This window comes from Gossypium raimondii, unplaced genomic scaffold, assembly GCF_025698545.1.
Source record: "Gossypium raimondii isolate GPD5lz unplaced genomic scaffold, ASM2569854v1 Contig00268, whole genome shotgun sequence".
Lineage (NCBI taxonomy): Eukaryota > Viridiplantae > Streptophyta > Magnoliopsida > Malvales > Malvaceae > Gossypium > Gossypium raimondii.
Genome location: NW_026291368.1, coordinates 1 through 19,600, shown reverse-complemented (window position 1 = coordinate 19,600; position 19,600 = coordinate 1). Strand labels below are relative to the sequence as shown.

The following is a 19,600-nucleotide window of genomic DNA, read 5'->3' as shown; positions in this document are numbered from 1 at the left end:
AATATTTTTAAAATATATAAAAAAATCTAAAACTCAATATTATCAAAACCAAATTAGATTGGTTGGATCAATTGGTTGGGGTATTGGTCTGTTGAGTAGTAGAAAATTAGTTGACCCACGAACTAGTACAAACTAATTGAACCGATATGAAAAACCTGAGTCTTGGTAGACATATCCAAGCCATCACCATGCTTGGATATGTTGTAACGGATTAAACTCTCTGGTCCAAGGATGGACAGTCAAGTATTGCCCATAGATTATTCAAGGGCCTTGCAATAAAACTTTCTCAAAATCATTCGTGCACTGAAACTTTGACAAGTAATATATGTTTTCTATATCCATACGATGAAAGGGTTTAGAGGGTCTCCAAAGGCTACTGATCCGATTGTTTAAAGCCCCATAGTCGATGTTCCTACCTAGCAGTTTCAGAACCACCGTAGTTTCCATTTCCTTAAAAGATTCATGGAATCCTATCAGAAAAATCTATTGCAGGAATCCATTGATAGTAGATCTGTTAATATCTCCTTCGAGGAATTCAAGATCATCATCATCCCCCATGCCAGAATTTGTCATCGCCGTTTTAGCAATATTACCGGTTCCAATCCCCATTAGTTTGTCCTTCCATGATAGATTTGGGGTCGGCCTTGGGTCAACCGTCATTTCTGTGTTCGCCTCACCGTTGGTCTCTTCCTTCTTAGTATTTCTATCCACATCTTCTTGAGAACCTTCACCATCATCTACTTCCAGATGATTCCCATCACCACCGGATTCCAGAGAAATTTCCATTTTGTTCCAAATAAAAAGTCTTGAAACAAGATAATCTGTATTCTAAAATCCAATTGCTGCTTCTTTGAGCAAAGCCAAAATCCATTCCTGGCGTGATTTACAAATTGCAAATGTAGCTTTTGTTTTTCAAAGTTTTGATCGTTAGAAAAGTGGTTTTATTGTTGAATTAATTAGCTTAAGCATGCTTCTTTCAATGTTAAATTTGTTTGTCTGATGCAACTACGGAAACTAAATCTTTGCTGGGATGGTGCCTTGCTCCTTCGCATAAGATCCCACATCAAGGAGCGTACGCAAGAAGAGGCGAGAAGCAGGTTTTAAATAGCGCGATGCTTGACAGAGATGAGCATACCTTTCTCGGCCTTTTGGCTAAGATCAAGTGTAGTATCTGTTCTTATCAGTTTAATATCTGATACGTGGGCCATTGGCTCACATGATATTAAATTTATTTTTGAGGGGGAAGAGTCCATCACAATAGCTTGCTACTGGGGCTCTCGGGCGTCGCCCAGGCTTTGCACTATAGCTCGGGCCTGGCGCACTCCACCCAATTCCAGTTCCAATATTTGTAATTATTTCTGCAAGGTGCAAAGTTAATGGACGATTATGATCAATAAAACAGCTATGATTAAAGAAATTTTCGGCTCTTGTTGTAAGGTTCCAGGCATGTTGCTTTCGAGTTTCACAAATTGTTCTTTAATGGTAAGCTTGATTATTGATTTCACTTGGGGAATAAAATATAGTAAAACCAGAATCAATTGAAAATCTAAATTCAACACGTTGCGGATAATATAAATCTTGATAGATTCAGTAAATAAATTGTATGATTTTTATTTACTTATTTATTTATTTATTACAGGCTTCACCCATTTCAGCTCAAGCTTCCCGGTAATCAGAGTAAACTATTGACTCTTTATTAGCAATCTGAAGTTCATACGAACTACCAAATTCAAAACTAAAAACTAGAAGAGAAAAATGGCCAATAGCGTACGTGATATTCATTGAAGTGGATAATGCTCTCTTAGTAAGCATCAGGATTTGCCAGGAGGTAGGCTTCAATGGCCTTGAACATTCCCAATGCCTTTTCTTTGCCTGCCTTGATTCCCTCTTCCTTGAGCTCAAACTCACCAACGGTGTAATACTTGCTACTAGTCTTGCATAGAGATCCCCCATCCGGAGAGGCCTCCAATTTCGTCTCGTAAGTGATTTTCTCAAGCTTGTTCATCAACGCATCACCTTCGATCACACTGTAAATATATACAAAATTTTCTTTGTCTACTGCTTCAACCTTCTGCTTCATGTATTTGAACTGGCTTCCTGCATGAAGAAAAACACATAATGTTCACCCTTCTCCCTTCAAAATTAAGATAGATATATGTATATGATTCAAAGTATAAAGTTATATAAATGAGCTGACCTTCTCCAAAGGTGACCTTCTTGATGCTACCAGGCTCACCATTGCCTTCAATGTACTCAATGCTCTTAAAAGCCTGAGGAAGAATCTTGGGAATGAGATTGTCACCATCAAGAACGCAAGCCTTGAACATCTTGGCAGGTGGTATGGCTGTAACAACCTGAGATTCGTAAGTGAAAACACCCATGACTTTCTACTGATTTCAGAAATGATCAAACAGGTTTTTGAGCTGTGGAGATGTAGGCCAGATGATGTAGTATTTATAGACTGGGAACAATGAAGAATAGCCTCTTTCAAATCCTAGCCAGGTGATTCGTTTCTTCATATTTTATCGGATTGTTAATTTATTAGTTGAAATTTTGTAATATAAATTGGAAATCACCACTTGCAATATTGATTCTGGTTTGTGGACTGGCATTAGATCTTCTTGGATATGAATAGATATAAGCTTACAGAAAAGAGCAAAATCATGGATCTTGAAAGCAGTCTATCAGAAGAATGATTAAAAGAACTCCAATATTTTAAACGCATCAATAAGACCCTCAATTCAAGTGCTTGGACTATTAGTAATGTGGCACATTGTAATTATAAGTTGTTTTTTTTAAACAGAAAGTGAGAAATTTATAAAAAGCAAATAAAAACAGTGTATACAAGACGCAAAGGACCACGACATGGGCAAGTGGTGAAAACAAAGGCAAAACAGAAATCCAGGATAAATACACAAAACATAAGACTGCAGGCAAGAAACAGTAACACTAAATAGAATTGATACATGGGATGGACTTTATTAGATTAAATTTAGCAATATTGTCATTTTTCAAGCTTAGAACTCAGCTGTCTTACAACTCATTTTCGGATGGGATCCCGGGATTCTTAGGTTGAATTGTCTCTCACTGAATGAAAAGTTGTCTTTTAGTTCCGCAACATATTTTAAGACACATTTTTTCGAGCTTAGATCTCAAATATGATCATTTTAATAAAAAATTAACCCATTTAAATAAATTTGATACTTTAAATAATTAAATTACGAGTCAACCAAATCCGACGAGTAAGTTCGTAAATGTTATTATTTAATATTTACGAGTCAAATATAATTTTAAAAATATTTTGATATGATAATTTATGCTATTTGAATGATTAATTAAGTTCAAGTGGTAAGACCTTAAGGTCAAGTGGTTCTAAAAAATGAGGTATTGGGACCTCGTTTCTATAAACCGAGCCGTAAATATTTTTATAAATATTTACGGAGTGTCATTAAGATGGTATCAAAGTTTCGTTGAAAAATTTTAACGTTTCGATAGTTAATTAATTGAAAAAGACTAAATTGTAAAGTGTCATTAAGATGCTTATCTTTATCATATAAAGTTTATTATTGAATTGGAATATTATGTTTAAAGTTTGTACGAGCTTACTAAGCATTCATTGCTTATGTAATTGTTTATCACTTACTTTACAGATTATCGGAAGCTCGATCGTGTTGAAAGTTCGTCGGAGATCTATCACACTATACAACGATTATATCTATAGATTTTGATATCTTGGTTAAGGTTATAATGGCATGTATAGGTGGATTATGTCTAATGTTTAATTGATGAGTTTGGTATATATATATATGTCTAATTATAGCATGAAATGTTGCCTTTGAATTTGAGGTACTTAAGATACTATTGATATCTTGTTGGTTATGGTTAATATGGTCAACTTGATGCATGTTTAGAAATAACCAAAGTTGGTATATGTTGTATCGATCTCAATATGGCCAAGACATGGTATGTTTTGGAAAAGTCTTGAATAGAACAAACTTATTTGAACGAAGTTTATTTAAGCTACATCACATATCCAGACCACATAATCATAAACTACAACATAAATAATTATACAATTCATCAAAGTATTAGAATGAATTGAATAATTACAGATTTAACTATTCTAATTGACAAGGCAATCATTCAAACTATCCAATATCGCCTCAATACTTAATAAACCTAAAAATGTAATTAAAACAAAAGATGCGGAAATACACAAATTAAGTCTCATGAATTTATTAATTCAAATTATTTATTTTGATTTGAAAATCAAATTATTCTAATAATAGCTCTCTATTTTTATTTTTCTTGTAAGTAAATGACAATAAGTTTATAAGTATTATATTATTAAATGAAATTAAGAAATTAAAATTTTTATGATCTTATCCTCCGATTATTTAAGATATCTTGAAATTTCACAACAAATTAGAATGTGTTGCTTTAACAATGAAAAAGAATTTGTCATCTTGATTTATAATCATCAACTCTTTTTCTTCTTGCACCATACTTTGTTCTCATCATCAATTTCAACTTTTTGATGCATTTTTACAAGCATCATGCCAAGGTTTATCTTTATTGGTGATATTCATTATAATAGGTGGTGGAATCATAAAACTTTTGGGCGAAATTAAATTGTATATTTTACAATAATAAAAGGTAATTTCATTATTTTAATAACTTATATTTTATAATTTTTAAAAATTAAATCAAATTTTTATCATTTTAGGAGTCGATGTGTAATTTTACCATTAATAATTTAAAATTTTATAAATTATAAAGAGCCTAAATTAAAAATTTTACCATTTTAAGAGGTATCATATCTTCGGTTCTCTACTAAGCTTATACGGATATAATTGCATTTGAATGAATGCACCATATCCTACAAAAGTATTTAAAAGACATTAATTTCTTCTTCTTTTTCCGATACCAAGTCACAATATATAAAAGAAACTATATAAAATTTAGCACCTATCATGTTTCCTAATGGTTTCCTTTCCAATATGAGCTGGTGAGAAGTCTGTCGTGTGATAGCTCCACTCTGGGCCATTATGGTACTTTTTCTTTGTTCCTCCTTTGGTAGGAAAGCTTGTTTGGCCAGTTGTAATTGATCGATCACTTGTCTTATTATTGCAACCGAGTTAGGCTCTTGTCCTTCAAAGATAACTTTATTTCAGTGAGTCCGAATTCCCCACAATACATATGCTAATGGGATCAGGTGTAGAGTATCCATTTGTCTTTGTTCATCCCATGTACTTGATCTCATAGGTCCAATTCTTTATTGAGGTGGTTCCTATAGCATCACTTCTAATTGCAAATGATGTTCCTAACCAGACTGTTCTAGTAAAAGGGCGCGATAGAAAAAGATGATCTTCACTTTCATCTTCCTCAAGACAGATGGCACAGTTCGTCTCAGCTGATCCGATTCTTCTTTGAATTTCCACTTTGCATGGGAGGCACGAGTTCATAGTTCTAACATTACTAGTTTGAAAGGCATTTTAAGACACCACAATTTTGACCCTAAATTACCCAATGTGTGTGTTTCTCCAAAGATTATGCCCACTGTTGTTGTAGAGTTTGGGGTCCTACCCACCATCCACAAGGTAACTTCCTATTCTAATGAATATCACCAATAAAGACAAACCTTGTCATAATTTAACATTCATAATTAAAAAGCCTAGCATATAAATATATTTTTGCATGAAATAAAAAATTTTAATTATAAAATAAGAATATTTGAATGAAATTTGCTTTCATTTTTTGATATAAGTACACGTGTCCTCATCCATTTTACGGTTTAAGAATAATCTTGTTCGGACAGGGTAGTATTTAGGTAAAACGCTCCCCACAATGATGACATCAAAATTCAAACTTGATTTAAATGCCTAGAAAAAAATGTCCATTCCTACCTTTTTCTAACTAGTTATTGGTTTTGAATAAAGTTTATTCAAATATTACTAGAATTTACCATTTGTTGATATGAAGGATGGGATACACAAAATTTACTAAGCTATAAAGGACCAAATTTGTTTTTTAGAAAGTTTAAGCATTGTTAAAAAATTGTAAGCTTTTATCAAATAGTAAACACAATATTTAATAATTACCTTCATATGTATTTCCTTTTACATCTCACAAAGCAATAAATTGTCTTTCTTTTCTCATATCTTCAAGTAATTGATTCCAATTTCTGCTAAACTTCTCCATAGTAATGCTATCATAAGTTTCATCCTAAAATTATATATGAAATTATAATTATTATAAATTAACTTATTAAAAAGAAAAAAAATTGGGTAAACTATACCATTAATTACCCAACTATTAGCGTGTTTTTATTTTGGTCATCGAATTACAAAAACTTTCAATTTCATCACTAACATTTTCGATCGATTTTGTTTTGGCCACCCTTCGTTAAATCGTTAACGAAAATGATGACATGACCCTTTTTTAATTGGTGTAAATAACATTTAGTCCTCAATTAGTTCCTAATTCTAAATAATTTAACAAATGTAGTCCTCTATTTATACAAATTTTATCAATTTAATCCACAAACACTTAAAAAATGAAGTATAAAATAGACTCTTTATGTCAACTTTTTTCCACAGTGTTAGACACTAAAGAGATTCTAAAAACCCTCTAAGAGTTTAGTAACCAAGCAAAAGATGCCATACATAGAAACATGAAAAAGTACATAAGTAATTAACAAAACTATAAATCCAACCTTAAAAACACAAACAAAAGCTAGAGGTCTACAAATAATAAGAGTGTAAGTGTCATGAACCATAAAACATTGGTTTCAAGTATATATGAAAGATGATAACAACTCCAAAGACTTTTATTACAATGGAAATAGAAATGATGAAATCCAGAGAGACAAACATTACTACCCAAATCAAATACAATTTTTGGGTAAGACAAATTAGGCACCGGGATTTGCCAACACATAATTTTCAATAGCTTTCAAAATAAGAGCTCGCTTCTCGGATGCTTCCTTGATTTGGAGCATTAGGTCTAGAGTGATCTGAATGTCACCAATGGTGTAAAAGGTGGTAGTTACCTTAATACTTGTTCCTCCATCTGCTGCTGCTACAAACTTTGTCTCGTAGCTGATTTTCTCCACCATGTTGTTAAAAAAGTCGCTTTCGATCACAACGTAAGTGTACAACAAGTTGTCTTTGTCTAACACATCTACTCTGTGTTTCGCATAACTGAATCCATACCCTGCATTTGTTATCACCCCACAGGCACATTGGTATGTGAAGAAAGATAATCTAAAATTGTAGTTTACCTTTTTAAGGAATTGAATTACCTTCAGCAAAGGTGATCTTCTTTATAGTTCCAGGGCCACCATCTCCTTCAAGGCGTTCCACACTCTTGATTGCTTGTGGGGCAACCTTGGGCAATAGGGTGTCCAGATCTTCAGCAAATGCCTTAAATGCCTTGGCTGGGGGAAGTGATGTACTAACCTCTGCTTCTTTTGCAAAACCACCCATCTTTCTCTTCAAATTATACAAACAAATTGATTCAACGCAAATATCTATGAACTGATGCTATCCGATATGGGAAGAAATGAGAAACTAACATGCTATTTATACACTCACATTTCATTTCCATCTTATTCTTCATTGGATAAGATTGATTGACAAAGAAATGGTCAAAATAATACCACCTTGCATAAAGAATGTAATTTTATTCCTCTTCTCTGCATGCATGGAAAATAATAATAAGGCGGCTAGTTTCCAACGAAAAGGACAAACAAAAGGCGGCTAACTTGGTTTCCATACAATCCTTATAACCGAGATATCAAAATTACACTCAAATGCTTGGCAATCTAGAAAGCAATGTGAAACAAAATTTCATAAATGTCGATAATTATAATATATTTAATTTAATTTAATTTAAAAATGTGTAGCTTTTTACAAATAATACTAAAAAAGGTATTCTAAATATTGTACGTTGTATGGGATTTAAATGCGATATTTTAATACTATAAAATTGTTTAGACATTATATCAATTGTTTCCATTTAAAATAATTTCATAGAATTAATTAGGGTAAATTTGAAAACTATACGTGTACTTTGATTTTGTGTAATTTTATACATGAAATTTTGATTTGATCAAATTCTCATAAATTATTAATAACATCATTTTATGTTTGTATATTACATATGCATATAATTATATTTATCCAATATAAAAATAAATTGATGTATTTATTTCTTTAAATGTGCAAATAATTGAATCAAAATTAAAGTTTCATGTATACATTTGAACCACAATCAAAGTTTCATGTGTATAATTGCATCAAATTAAAGTTCATATATCAAGTTGCACATTGAATCAAAGTTGATATATAATTTTAGAATTTATCCCCATATTTTAAAATGCTTCATTTTCAAATCTAATCCATATGAATATTTTCTTATATATTTTTAAAGATTATATTATTCAAAAGAATCTCATGCCAATATTTCTATTTAATGACCAAAACATTTTAATAATGGAGTGGCTAAAAATGAAATCCAGCTTACATGAGTAATTAAATTAATAAAAAATTGAATAACTAAAACAGAACGCATTAAAACTTGGGTGACTATCTAAATAGTTTACCTTTCAAATTTTTATTACGTAAAAATATACATGAATGTGGTCAACAACCTCTTAGCTTAATGATAAGATATTAAGTTACCAAAACAGAATAATTACCTTGATGTGTATTTCCTCTTACATTTCACAAAGCAAAATTGTTTTCTTTTCTCAAATCTGTTCATATACACAATCCCACATTTTCTTAAATGATTTAAGTGATTGATTCAAAAACTAAAATTAACTGTTTAATTAACTAATGAACATGACAAAGAACAAAACAAGTAAATAAATGATTAACAACCAAGAAGCAAAACAATACTAATGAAAGAATTCATCTAGATTTCATCTGTCACTATCAATTTAAATTACACGATTTCTTTACTTAGTATATTGGTCCGTAGAAATTTTTAAATTATGTTAACATCTCTTTCAAGAGTAAGAGCAACTGACTTTAGGTTGATTAATTGAAAATTTTTCTTATTAAAACCCATATTATCGCACTAACTCAATCTATAGATTCCCCTATATTAGATTTGACTCGAATCCAATAGATTTATGTCACCCTATTTCTAAGATTGTATGCAACCCCACTCAATTACGCAAGACCTACTCTTAAACAGGGTTTATTTCTCCTCTAATTTAAGTACATCAAACATAGATCAATATTTTAAAAATGTTAAACCAATGATTAAGCACACATAATTGAGAATAAGAAACTAATAATTTATTTCGTAAAATTAAAATAAAAATAGAAATCATTTTAGGGTTCATCTCCCTTAGTTATTTAGAAAATTAGTTTATGCTTCAAAATAAAAACATCTCAACGCAGTATAACCACAAGAAATAAAGAAACTCATGATATCTTTCTAAAAACCAACTGGGAGTCTTCAATCTTGACAGAAATCTTCTTTCGAATCGGCTTCAATGGTATCTTTTGAGTTGTTTTCTTGAGTATTTTATGACAACCCTCCCTTTATCTTCTTATGTTTGTCATATATACGTCTTAAAATGCCCGAAAAACCTAAAAATATTTTTTTCCGCAATTTAGAGTGCCAATTCACGAAATCGACACAACATGCTACATGGACGTGTGGCATCCCTTGTGGCTCACATGGCCGTGTGGAAGGGGTTAGCTCATGTGGCTCCTGTACATTACTTCAATTTTTCTGGTTTTCGCTTCTTTTGCTTTCAAATACTCTCTTAAGTATAAAAACATGAATTTAAAAGATTAAGAGCATAAAATTCATCATTAACATCTAAGCATTAAGAATGAGAATAAAACATATTACTTTTAGCACTTATCACCTAAGATAGAACAAATGGTGAAATCTCCCTAAAACTCTCTTTAACCCCATTTCAGTGCTTGGGTACTTAAAACCATCTTCAGCACCTCAATTTTCCTATTGAGTTATTGGTTGCTGCAGTCAATGGGTACCTTCCATTTATAAATTCTTTCATTATGTTACCTGGACTTGATGATGAGTTTTGGATATGGATATATTTCCACGGTAGATATATAAAATCGAAAGTTATTGATGGTAATAATCCACAGTCCTCTAGCAGTAGTTAAATACTTGATTTTAGCACTATAAGAGGAACAATTTTGGGATCATGGAATTATGACTGAAATTACTCAAATTTTGAGTAAATGTATGAAGTATATATGTCAATATAATTTCTCTTCCAGGTTGAATTTTAAGGAATATCTATTAGAATTAGTTTCAAATTTCTTTTAAAGTTGAAAGATGAAAGATGATGAACTCTTTATTATCAATGGATATCTAACAACAAGATTCAAGAATATGTTGAAAATTCGCCAACCATGTTGCTGTGATATTTTTGGTTGAAGTGCATGTAGCTTGTAAACATGTTGTAGCATGTATGCTTGCTGTAACAACAAGGTTTTTTTTTTGTTTAGTTTCATTGTAATCAAACTAGTTGAAAATGAACAAGTTGATGACAACTTGATACATTAGGTGTTGAATGACTACTTTAGGAGGCTTGTTTATGTGTACAAGCAATGTTTATCAAGTTACTAGGCTACTTAGTGGTAGTAGGTAGTATTTGGTGATTTATTTGGCTATAAATGTATTGTTTCTTCTAGTTGAATGAATGAGCAAAATGAGCTAAAAGCCATAAGCTCCCTTGCTACACATTTGTGAGCAAGAAAAATGTTTTCTTGTATCTTGCTGCCTTGTCTTGTGTCCTATTTTTCTTCCTTTACTCTTACAAAAACTCCAACAATTGGTATCATGAGCCTAAGTCTTTAAGGGCCATTGATTTTGTAACACCCCTTACCTGAGACCATTGCTAGAGTTGAGCATGGGGCTTTACTTGACTTAACTTATTAGTTCGGGGCATAAAAATTTACTTTTAAAGTTTATTTCACTGTTCACCATAATGTTGTGCACCTGCGAAGTAGTCACTAATTTAACTATAACTCGAGTTAAAAAACTCTAAATTTAGATCTGTAAATTTTCCCTAAAACTAGACTCATATACTCCCAGAAAATTTTCAGAATTTTTGGTTTAGCCAATTAGTATAGTTTATTCATTAAAGTCTCCCATGTTTCACTGCCTGACGGTTCTGACCTTTATTCACTAAAAATAAATTTTCTCATTGTGTTATTTTCATATGGTGTTCTCACTTGTTTCTACAGAAAATAGGATCACTAAGGAATCTAGACATATAAATTATAACTCTTAATTATTTTTGTACAATTTTTAATGATTTTCTAAAGTCAGAACAGGGGACTCCAAAAACCATTCTGACCCTGTCTAACCAAAATTCAAATATCTCAGAATATAAAATTCCTTTACCCACACTGTTATTTTTCTATGAAAATAGACTTGATAAGCTTTAATTATATATATCATTCACTCTCTAATTCATTTTATACTATCCTTGGTGATTTTTCAAAATCACTGCTGCTGTCCCAAAACTGTTTCATTGCAAATTTTTACTCTTTCATAATTTCTAGGTATAAACTTTCATCTAGGCATTCATAATACCAAACATATTCTTACTTAGCCATTTTAATAGCTAAACATTATCACATATTTACACATCATCCTTTAGCAATATCATAAGGACATACATTCAAAATGACTGAGTCCCTATACATGCCATAGCTTAAACATTGATCATCATAAAATACCGAGTTGTTGTTGTTGATAGTGTGAGCGCTCTCCGACGTCTTTAAGATCCCCGAATTAGCTTTGCAATACTATAAAAGAAGGAAAATAAAAGAAGTAAGCATAAAGCTTAGTAAGTTTACAAGCAAATAAATAACAACATTTAACACAAATAATTATACTCAAATGTCATGATCTTTAATTTCCTCTTTACTTACTCTCTTACTCGTTCACTTACTTGTTTACTTAGATAACTCATGATTATAACTTACTCTTCTCTTGCTGAAATGTTGGTTCTCAATTGATAACATAATATGTTCTTAACTCTTATAACTCACCTGAATTTGCTATTTATGCTTTTACCTGAACTTTCATGGAACATAATTTGTTTACTAGCCCGTTAGCCACATTGGAATAATAAGGATACTTGGGTCTCTTTTCTGATAATAACATTCCAAAGCCATGTCCCAGACATGGTCTTACATGAGATGTTTCTTGTACTGCCAACGCCATATCCCAGATATGGTCTTACATGGGACTTCTCATATCGGTGCCCATGCCATGTCCCAGACATGGTCTTACGGGAGACCTCTCATCTCGATGCCAACGCCATGTCCCAGACATGCTCTTACATGAGACCTCTCATAATCTCAATGATACCAATGCCATATCCCAGACATGGTTTTACATGGGATCTCATTCCCTTAATGTCATGACATTTGTATCCGATACATTCCCAATGTTTCAACGGGGCTTTTATCGCTGATTCTCTATCATCTCATACTTAAGTCGAACATTAGATATTTTCATGAAATAAATACATAATTGCTGAAAAACAACACCATTAATAATAATTATCAAAATATTACATTTATTTACCGTAAACTTACCTTGGTACAAAATATGGCCAAATCTATCAACTTAGTCTTCAACCTTTTTCTTTACTCGGTCTAACCCTAGATTTCGTTCTTATTTATCTATAATAGAAAATTTAGTTTATTTAATACTCACATTTATCAAAACATCCCTCGACTCTAACTTTGGCAAAATTATGATTTTGCCCCTAAACTTTTACATATTTACACTTTTGCCCTAAAGCTCGGAAATTAAACTTCATCCCATATTCTTATGTTTTATAACATGCAGAACATTTCTCCCTTCCATGGTAACATCAAATTCCCATTCTAACACTTACTTATGAACATTAGGTATTTTTACCGATTATGTCATTTTACTCGTTTTCACTTAAAATCGCTTAGCACAAATTGTTTAACATAATTAAAGACTTCATATTCTACCATAAAACATCAAAACAAACACATATCACCTATGGGTACTTTTCCAAATATGAACTCTAGGTTAAATTATTGCTAGAATAAGCTAAATCAAGTTACCGGGGCTTCAAAAACGTAAAGAACATTAAAAACGGGGATTGGGATAACTTAATATGGAGCTTGGAAGCCTGAAAACCCTAACTATGGCTTTCCCCCTAGCTAATTTCAGCCAAATAAAGAAGATGAGCACAATTTTCCATCTTTTTCCCTTTTAATTCATTTTAATTACCAATTTACCAAAATACCCCTAACTTAAAAATTTCCTATTTCACTTATATCATGTCCATTTTTGTCCATAACTTAACCAATGGTCTAATTACCATATAAAGACCTCCAATTTAAAATTTCATAACAATTGGACACCTCTAACATGTAGAACACAACTTTTGCACTTTTTACAATTTAGTCCTTTTGACTAAATTGAGTGCCCAAACGTCGAAATTTTTGAACGAAATTTTCACGAAATCATTCCGTGAAATTAAAGGCCATAAAAATATAGTAAAAATAATTTTTTCTCATCGAATTTGTGGTCCCGAAACCATTGTTTCGACTATGCCCAAAATCAAGATGTTACAGATTTTGCTTCCGCTGCTTGTTAAAAAGAAAGAAGCTGCCAAAGCATGTCATTTAAGACTGCTTGTTGAGAAGACGACAATAGCTCAACCCTGTGAGTCTCCCAAACAAGCTTGAATAAGCTGAAGGAGGAGTTTCAAGGAAAGTATGTAAGCTTTCCAATGTGTAAGCTATAACCTCAGCAAAAATGTGCAAGCTGCAAGCTCAGCAAGATGTCAAAGCTACAAGCTTAGCGAGAAGTGCGAGCTCTGAGCTTAGCAAGTGGTGCGAGCTCATCAAAAGGTGCGAGCCCTATATAGTTGCGAGCCTATTGAAGATACCAGCTGAAGACAGTATGCAAATATGTAAGTCTGTCAAAGGTACGAGATCAGCAACATGTGGAAGCTCAATGCAAGTTGTAAAGTTGCAAGCCTGTTGAAGACAGTAAGCAAAGTGCGAGCCTGTCAAAGTGTGAGCCTATCAAATTGCAAGCCGAAGTGGCGGTCAGTCTAAATGCAAGCTCGAGTGGGTGCAAGCCAAAATAGCAGACTGAAGGCAAGCAAACTATACTCGCAAACTGTATATGCAAGAAGAAATAGGATTGTAATGAACAAGGGAACAAGACAAGATGTGTTGTCAACTAAGGCTGTGAAGGAGGAGAATACTCCATTTGATGAACAAATATTTGACACAAAAGACTGGTATGGACAATTGTGTGAGTCAGATTTGGTTGAAAATGAGGCCAAGGTTGAAAATGTATTGCTTGAGCAGGTTCAGCTTGAAACAAATCATCTTTTGATTGCCAAGTTAAAAATTGTTGAATGATTGGTATTCGCAGCATGGAGTCCAAGGAGGAGTGTTGAAAATTGGCCAACCATGCTGCTATGATATTTTTGGTTGAAGTGCATGTAGCTTGTAAACATGTTGCAACACGTATGCTTGCTGTAACAACAAGGTTTTTTTGTTTAGTTTCATTGTAATCAAACTAGTTGAAAATGAACAAATTGATGACAACTTGATACATTAGATGTTGAATGACTAGTTTAGGTGGCTTGTTTATGTGTATAAGCAATGTTTATCAAGTTACTAGGCTACTTAGTGGTAGTAGGTAGTATTTGGTGATGTATTTGGCTATAAATGTATTGTTTTTTCTAGTTGAATTAATGGGCAAAATGACCTAAAAGCCATAAGCTCCCTTGCTCACATTTGTGAGCATGTAAAAATGTTTTCTTGTATCTTGCTGCCTTGTCTTGTGTCCTCTTTTTCTTACAAAACTCCAACAAAATACATTGGATGCTCTTCTGATTATTACATGCTTTACATTTCAGTTCAAGCTTCCTGGTAACCAGGGCAAACTATGAACTCTTATTAGCAGTTTAAAGGTCGTATGTTGCAACACCAAAAACTAGAAGAAAGAAGGCAATTGTTTGATATTCATTGCATGCAGTGGATGCAATCTCAATATTGGGATATTTTCAATAGGCGTTAGGATTTTCCAGGATGTACGCTTCAATGGCCTTAAATATTCCCAAAGCCTTGTCTTTGCCAGCCTTGACTCCATCCTCCTTGAGCTCAAAGTCACCAATGGTATAATAATACTAGTAGTCCTACATATGGATCCCCCATCTGGAGAGGCCTCTAACTTTGTCTCGTAAGTGATTTTCTCAAGCTTGTTCATCAATGCATCACCTTCAACCACACTGTAAATGTACACAAAATTCTCCTTGTCTATTGCTTCAACCTTCTGCTTCATGTATTTGAATTGGCTTCCTGCATGAAGAATAACACATAGCTTTCACCCTTTTCCTTCAGACTTAATGTACATATATGTATATGATTCAAAATTATATAAATGAGCAGACCTTCTCCAAAGGTGACCTTCTTGATGCTACCAGCCTCACCATTGCCTTCAATGTACTCAACACTCTTAAAATCCTATGAAACAATCTTGGGAATGAGAGTGTCACCATCAAGGATGCAAGCCTTAAACATCTTCGCTGGTGGGATCACTGTAATAACCACAGATTCATATGTGAAAACACCCATGGTTTCAAGTGATTTGGGATTTGGTTACTTTGCAGAGGATATGTTTTATGTTTGCCGATGATGTACATATCTGATATATAATTGTAGTATTTATAGTGTCAGCTTCAAGATTTAGCTGTTTGTGAGTTTTAGGCCATCTAGAATCTTTGTTGATTTCTTTATATTTTATGGGATTTTTGTCATTTAGTGAAATTTTGTACTTTAGTATGAGAAAAGCACCTAAAAATTTTCAAATGATTCTGGTTTGTGTACATATCTTACTTATCTCTTCAATATACAACATCAAGCTTACCATAAACCAACAAATCATTGAATCATGAGACCAATATTATTGGAACTCTGAAGAAGATTGAAAAGAAAAGACTCTAATTCACTAATATTTTAAGCAATCAAAACCTTGGATCTAACACAGTTATCTTCAATTTTATTATGTGTTTCATGTATCTAGAGAGTCTTATGAGGATCATATCCCCATACTAATGTCCGGATAACATAAGTACCATGTATGGCTGTATGGGTACTTCAAGAATAATGAATCGTCAGAGCAACATAGTAACTTTCGGTGATAGTTTGTTAGTTTTCTAGAAATAAACCTGTTGCAGCAAAAGTATTAACATGAAATCCTGAATATTATGTTACTACAGCCACCGTACGTGGTTCCAGAAATTCAGTTGATCAGTGATTTATGTGCCAAATTTAACATGGTTATATTCTTGTAAGATAGAACAAAAGGTGAATATCTTATACTTTAATTGTCCCTAGGATTTTCCCAAAAACTCACTTTAACCCCATTTCAGTTTTTATAGCCTAGAGCTTTCACTGTTGGGTACTTAAAACCATCTTCAGCACTTGCATTTTCTATCGTGTTATCAGGTTCCTGCAGTCAATGAGTACCTTTAATTCATCAATTCTAGCATTATGTAATACCGACTTAATGTTGAGTGTTGCATACTGATTTTTTTCAGTACAGATATACAAACTGAAGAGTCTTGTTGAAATTATTGGCAAGACTAATCCAGAATCCTCTAGCAGTAGTAAATACTATGAGAGGAAAAAATTTCAGATCATAGAATCATAACTGAAATTGTTAAATTTTCAGGTAAATGTCTTGAGTAAATGGATTATGAGCTACACATGTTTAATCCATGAGCCAGCTCTATAACATTTAACTTATGCAACTAATGACTAAAGGTGGTTAATAGGACAAGGATTATTCAGATGAAAGATGACCAACTCTTTATTCTCAATGAATATCTCACACAACAAGATTCAGTACATACACTGTCTGGTCTTTTGTTTATTTCAGGCAAACTATGAAGTCTTTATTAGAAATTTGAAGCTCATTTGCTGCAGAAGTAAAAGCTAGAAGAGGAGAAGGCCAATTTCTTGATATTCATTGTAGTGAATGCAATCTCAATAGGCGTTAGTATTTGCGACGAGGTAGGCTTCGATGGACTTGAACAATACACCCAAAGCCTTTTCTTTGCCTGCCTTGATTGCCTCTTCCTTGAGCTCAATGTCACCAATGGTGTAATACTTACTACTAGTCTTACATATGGATCCCCCACCTGGAGAGTCTTCTAACTTTATTTCATAAGTTATTTTGTCGAGCATGTTCATCAGCGGATCGCCTTCAATCACACTGTAAATGTACTCAAATTTTTCTGTGTCTAATGCTTCTACCTTCTGTTTCATGTAATTGAATTGGTTTCCTGCAACATACATGTCCAAAAACCACATCATTTTCATCCTTTTTTCCTTCAAACTTAATCATATATTAGATTTGGCTCAAAATATGAAGTTAAATAAATAAGCTAAATAACCTTGTGCAAAGGTGACCTTCCTGATACTCCCAGGCTCACCATTACCTTCCAAGTACTCAACACTCTTAAAAACCTGAGGAACAATCTTGGGAATGAGAGTGTCCCCGTCAAGGATGCAAGCCTTAAACATCTTGGCTGGTGGGATTGCAGTAACAATCTCAGATTCGTATGTGAAAACACCCATTATTTTCTACTGATTTTATGAAATGATCGAACAGGTTTTTGAGCTGTGGAGATGTAAACAGGATGTTGGAGTATTTATAGAGTGAGAATAATGAAGAATATTAGGCTCTTTCAAAGCCTAGGTAGGTGATCAATTTCTTCATATTTTATTGAAATTTTTAAATTTAGTCTGGAAATCACCGAAGATATCTTGCAAAATTGATTCTGGTTTGCGTACTGACCTTACATATCGTTGGACATGAAACAGATGTAAGCTTATCATGGAGAACAAAATATATGGATCTTGAGAGGAGTCAATATCAAAAGAAGATTAAAAAGAAAGAACTCTGTAATAATAAATCTTGAAAACAGAGTCAGCTTATATTCTCCCATTCTCCATGAAAATGACAAAAATTGTGAAGTCCTAAGCTGTAGAATAGAAAAGAATAATAAAACAAAAGATATGGGAGACGGAAACAAGGAAGAAAGTAAACCATTGAAATTACAACTTGTGGATGGCTTGCCTATTGCATGGAAGAGTGTCACATGCGAACCGAAGCAGCATGTTCACGTATTTGATTGGGATTCAAGCTAAATTTGCTTTTTACAATGAAAGAAAAGGTGTCTGATACAGAACTGTGTACTGTTTGTTATGGGAAGGTCCGTCTGCAATGATCCAAAGCGGAAGACTTCTATCCTGGAAACAATGTTGTACAAGGACTTCCAGTTCAACATAGATACAACTAATGCTTTTGCCATTGCTGCTTCTTTGAGCAAAGCCATAATCCTATTCCTGGTTTGATTTATAAATTGCAAATGCAGTGTTTGTTTTTCAAAGTTTTGGTGGTTAGGAGAGTTGTTTTCTTGTTGTATGGTACCTTGGTTGTTGAATCAAATCGTAAGTAGCCCAGAATCAGTCTATTCAGGAAGGGTTCAATCTTTATAGGAGCACCAGTAGGCGGCTCTTGTAACTGATTTGCATAAAATCCCACATCATAAAGAGTACGTAAGAACAAGCGAGAAGCAGAATTTAAAATGCCCGATGCTTGCTGAATGAAAGCATACGTTTCTCGGCCTTTTGGCTAAGATCAAGTGTAGTATCTGTTCTTATCAGTTTAATATCTGATACGTGGTCCATTGGATCACATGATATTAAATTTATTTTTTGAGTGGGAGAGTCCATAAAGGTATCTTGCTACTGAGGTTCACGATCGTTGCCCAGGTTTTGCAGTATTGCTTGGGCTTGGCGAACCACACCCAATTCCAGTTCAAAGAGTCTTACTAGTCACTACACCAAAACAGGCTTTTAGCGGTGTTTTTTTAGGTCTTTAGCGGCGTTTATTAGCGCCGCTAAAAGTATTTGCGGCGCTTTCACTAGCGCCGCAAAAAATGCCGCTATTGACAACGTCGCTAACTTTTGCGACGTTTATTTGAAAAAACGCCGCTAAAGAACATGATCTTTAGCAGCGCTTTTCCACAAACACCGCTAAAGAACATGATCTTTAGCGACGCTTTTTTCACAAACGCCGCTAAAGAACATGACCTTTAGCGGCGCTTTTCCCAAAAACGCCACTAAAGGTTAAGTTCTTTAACGACGCTTTTCCCACAAATGCCGCTAAAAAACCTGACCTTTAGCGGCGCTTTTTCCAAAAACGCCGCTAAAGATCATAAAAAATAAAAAAAATATTATAGAAACGTCACAAATCCAATTTAAAAATGTATAATTTAATTTGAAAACGTATTAAAATGAAAATTCATGAATAAGACATAAGGAATCACAATCGAGGTACATTGATACCAATAGCATGATCAAAAAACTTAATCACGTACGGAAAACACATGGTTAGACAGAACTTTTTACATTTTAATACATCATAACCATAACTGGTACAATTTTCTACCCTAATTGCTGCACCAACTGCAGTTTCCAGTTGAAGAACCTTGATTCCATTGACCACCTGCAGC

General features: G+C 33.3%; 2 protein-coding genes, 1 long non-coding RNA gene, 2 other non-coding genes and 1 pseudogene across 5 annotated transcripts; 3 read left to right on the top strand and 3 right to left on the bottom strand.

Annotated features, from left to right (window-relative positions):
• Positions 1 to 1,131: 1,131 nt before the first annotated feature.
• LOC105796870 (U2 spliceosomal RNA) lies at positions 1,132 to 1,327 on the top strand. The gene has a single exon (XR_001134548.2). It is a non-coding gene; the product is annotated as a U2 spliceosomal RNA (small nuclear RNA).
• A 105-nt stretch (positions 1,328 to 1,432) lies between these two features.
• Positions 1,433 to 2,587, top strand: LOC128037714 (uncharacterized). Its single transcript, XR_008193414.1, has 2 exons — positions 1,433 to 1,482; positions 1,640 to 2,587. It is a non-coding gene; the product is annotated as an uncharacterized LOC128037714 (long non-coding RNA).
• Positions 2,588 to 6,913: 4,326 nt separating this feature from the next.
• On the bottom strand, positions 6,914 to 7,551 carry LOC105796878 (major allergen Pru ar 1-like). Its single transcript, XM_052627356.1, has 2 exons — positions 7,304 to 7,551; positions 6,914 to 7,215 (listed from the first exon to the last, which is right to left on the bottom strand). The coding sequence occupies exons 1-2, from the start codon at positions 7,485 to 7,487 to the stop codon at positions 6,914 to 6,916; spliced, it is 486 nt and encodes a 161-aa protein (XP_052483316.1). The 5' UTR covers positions 7,488 to 7,551.
• A 7,528-nt stretch (positions 7,552 to 15,079) lies between these two features.
• LOC105796865 (major allergen Pru ar 1-like) lies at positions 15,080 to 15,650 on the bottom strand (annotated as a pseudogene).
• Positions 15,651 to 17,063: 1,413 nt separating this feature from the next.
• Positions 17,064 to 17,657, bottom strand: LOC105796874 (major allergen Pru ar 1). Its single transcript, XM_012626702.2, has 2 exons — positions 17,474 to 17,657; positions 17,064 to 17,362 (listed from the first exon to the last, which is right to left on the bottom strand). The coding sequence occupies exons 1-2, from the start codon at positions 17,655 to 17,657 to the stop codon at positions 17,064 to 17,066; spliced, it is 483 nt and encodes a 160-aa protein (XP_012482156.2).
• Positions 17,658 to 18,696: 1,039 nt separating this feature from the next.
• LOC128037719 (U2 spliceosomal RNA) lies at positions 18,697 to 18,892 on the top strand. Its single transcript, XR_008193418.1, has one exon. It is a non-coding gene; the product is annotated as a U2 spliceosomal RNA (small nuclear RNA).
• The last annotated feature ends 708 nt before the right edge of the window (positions 18,893 to 19,600 follow it).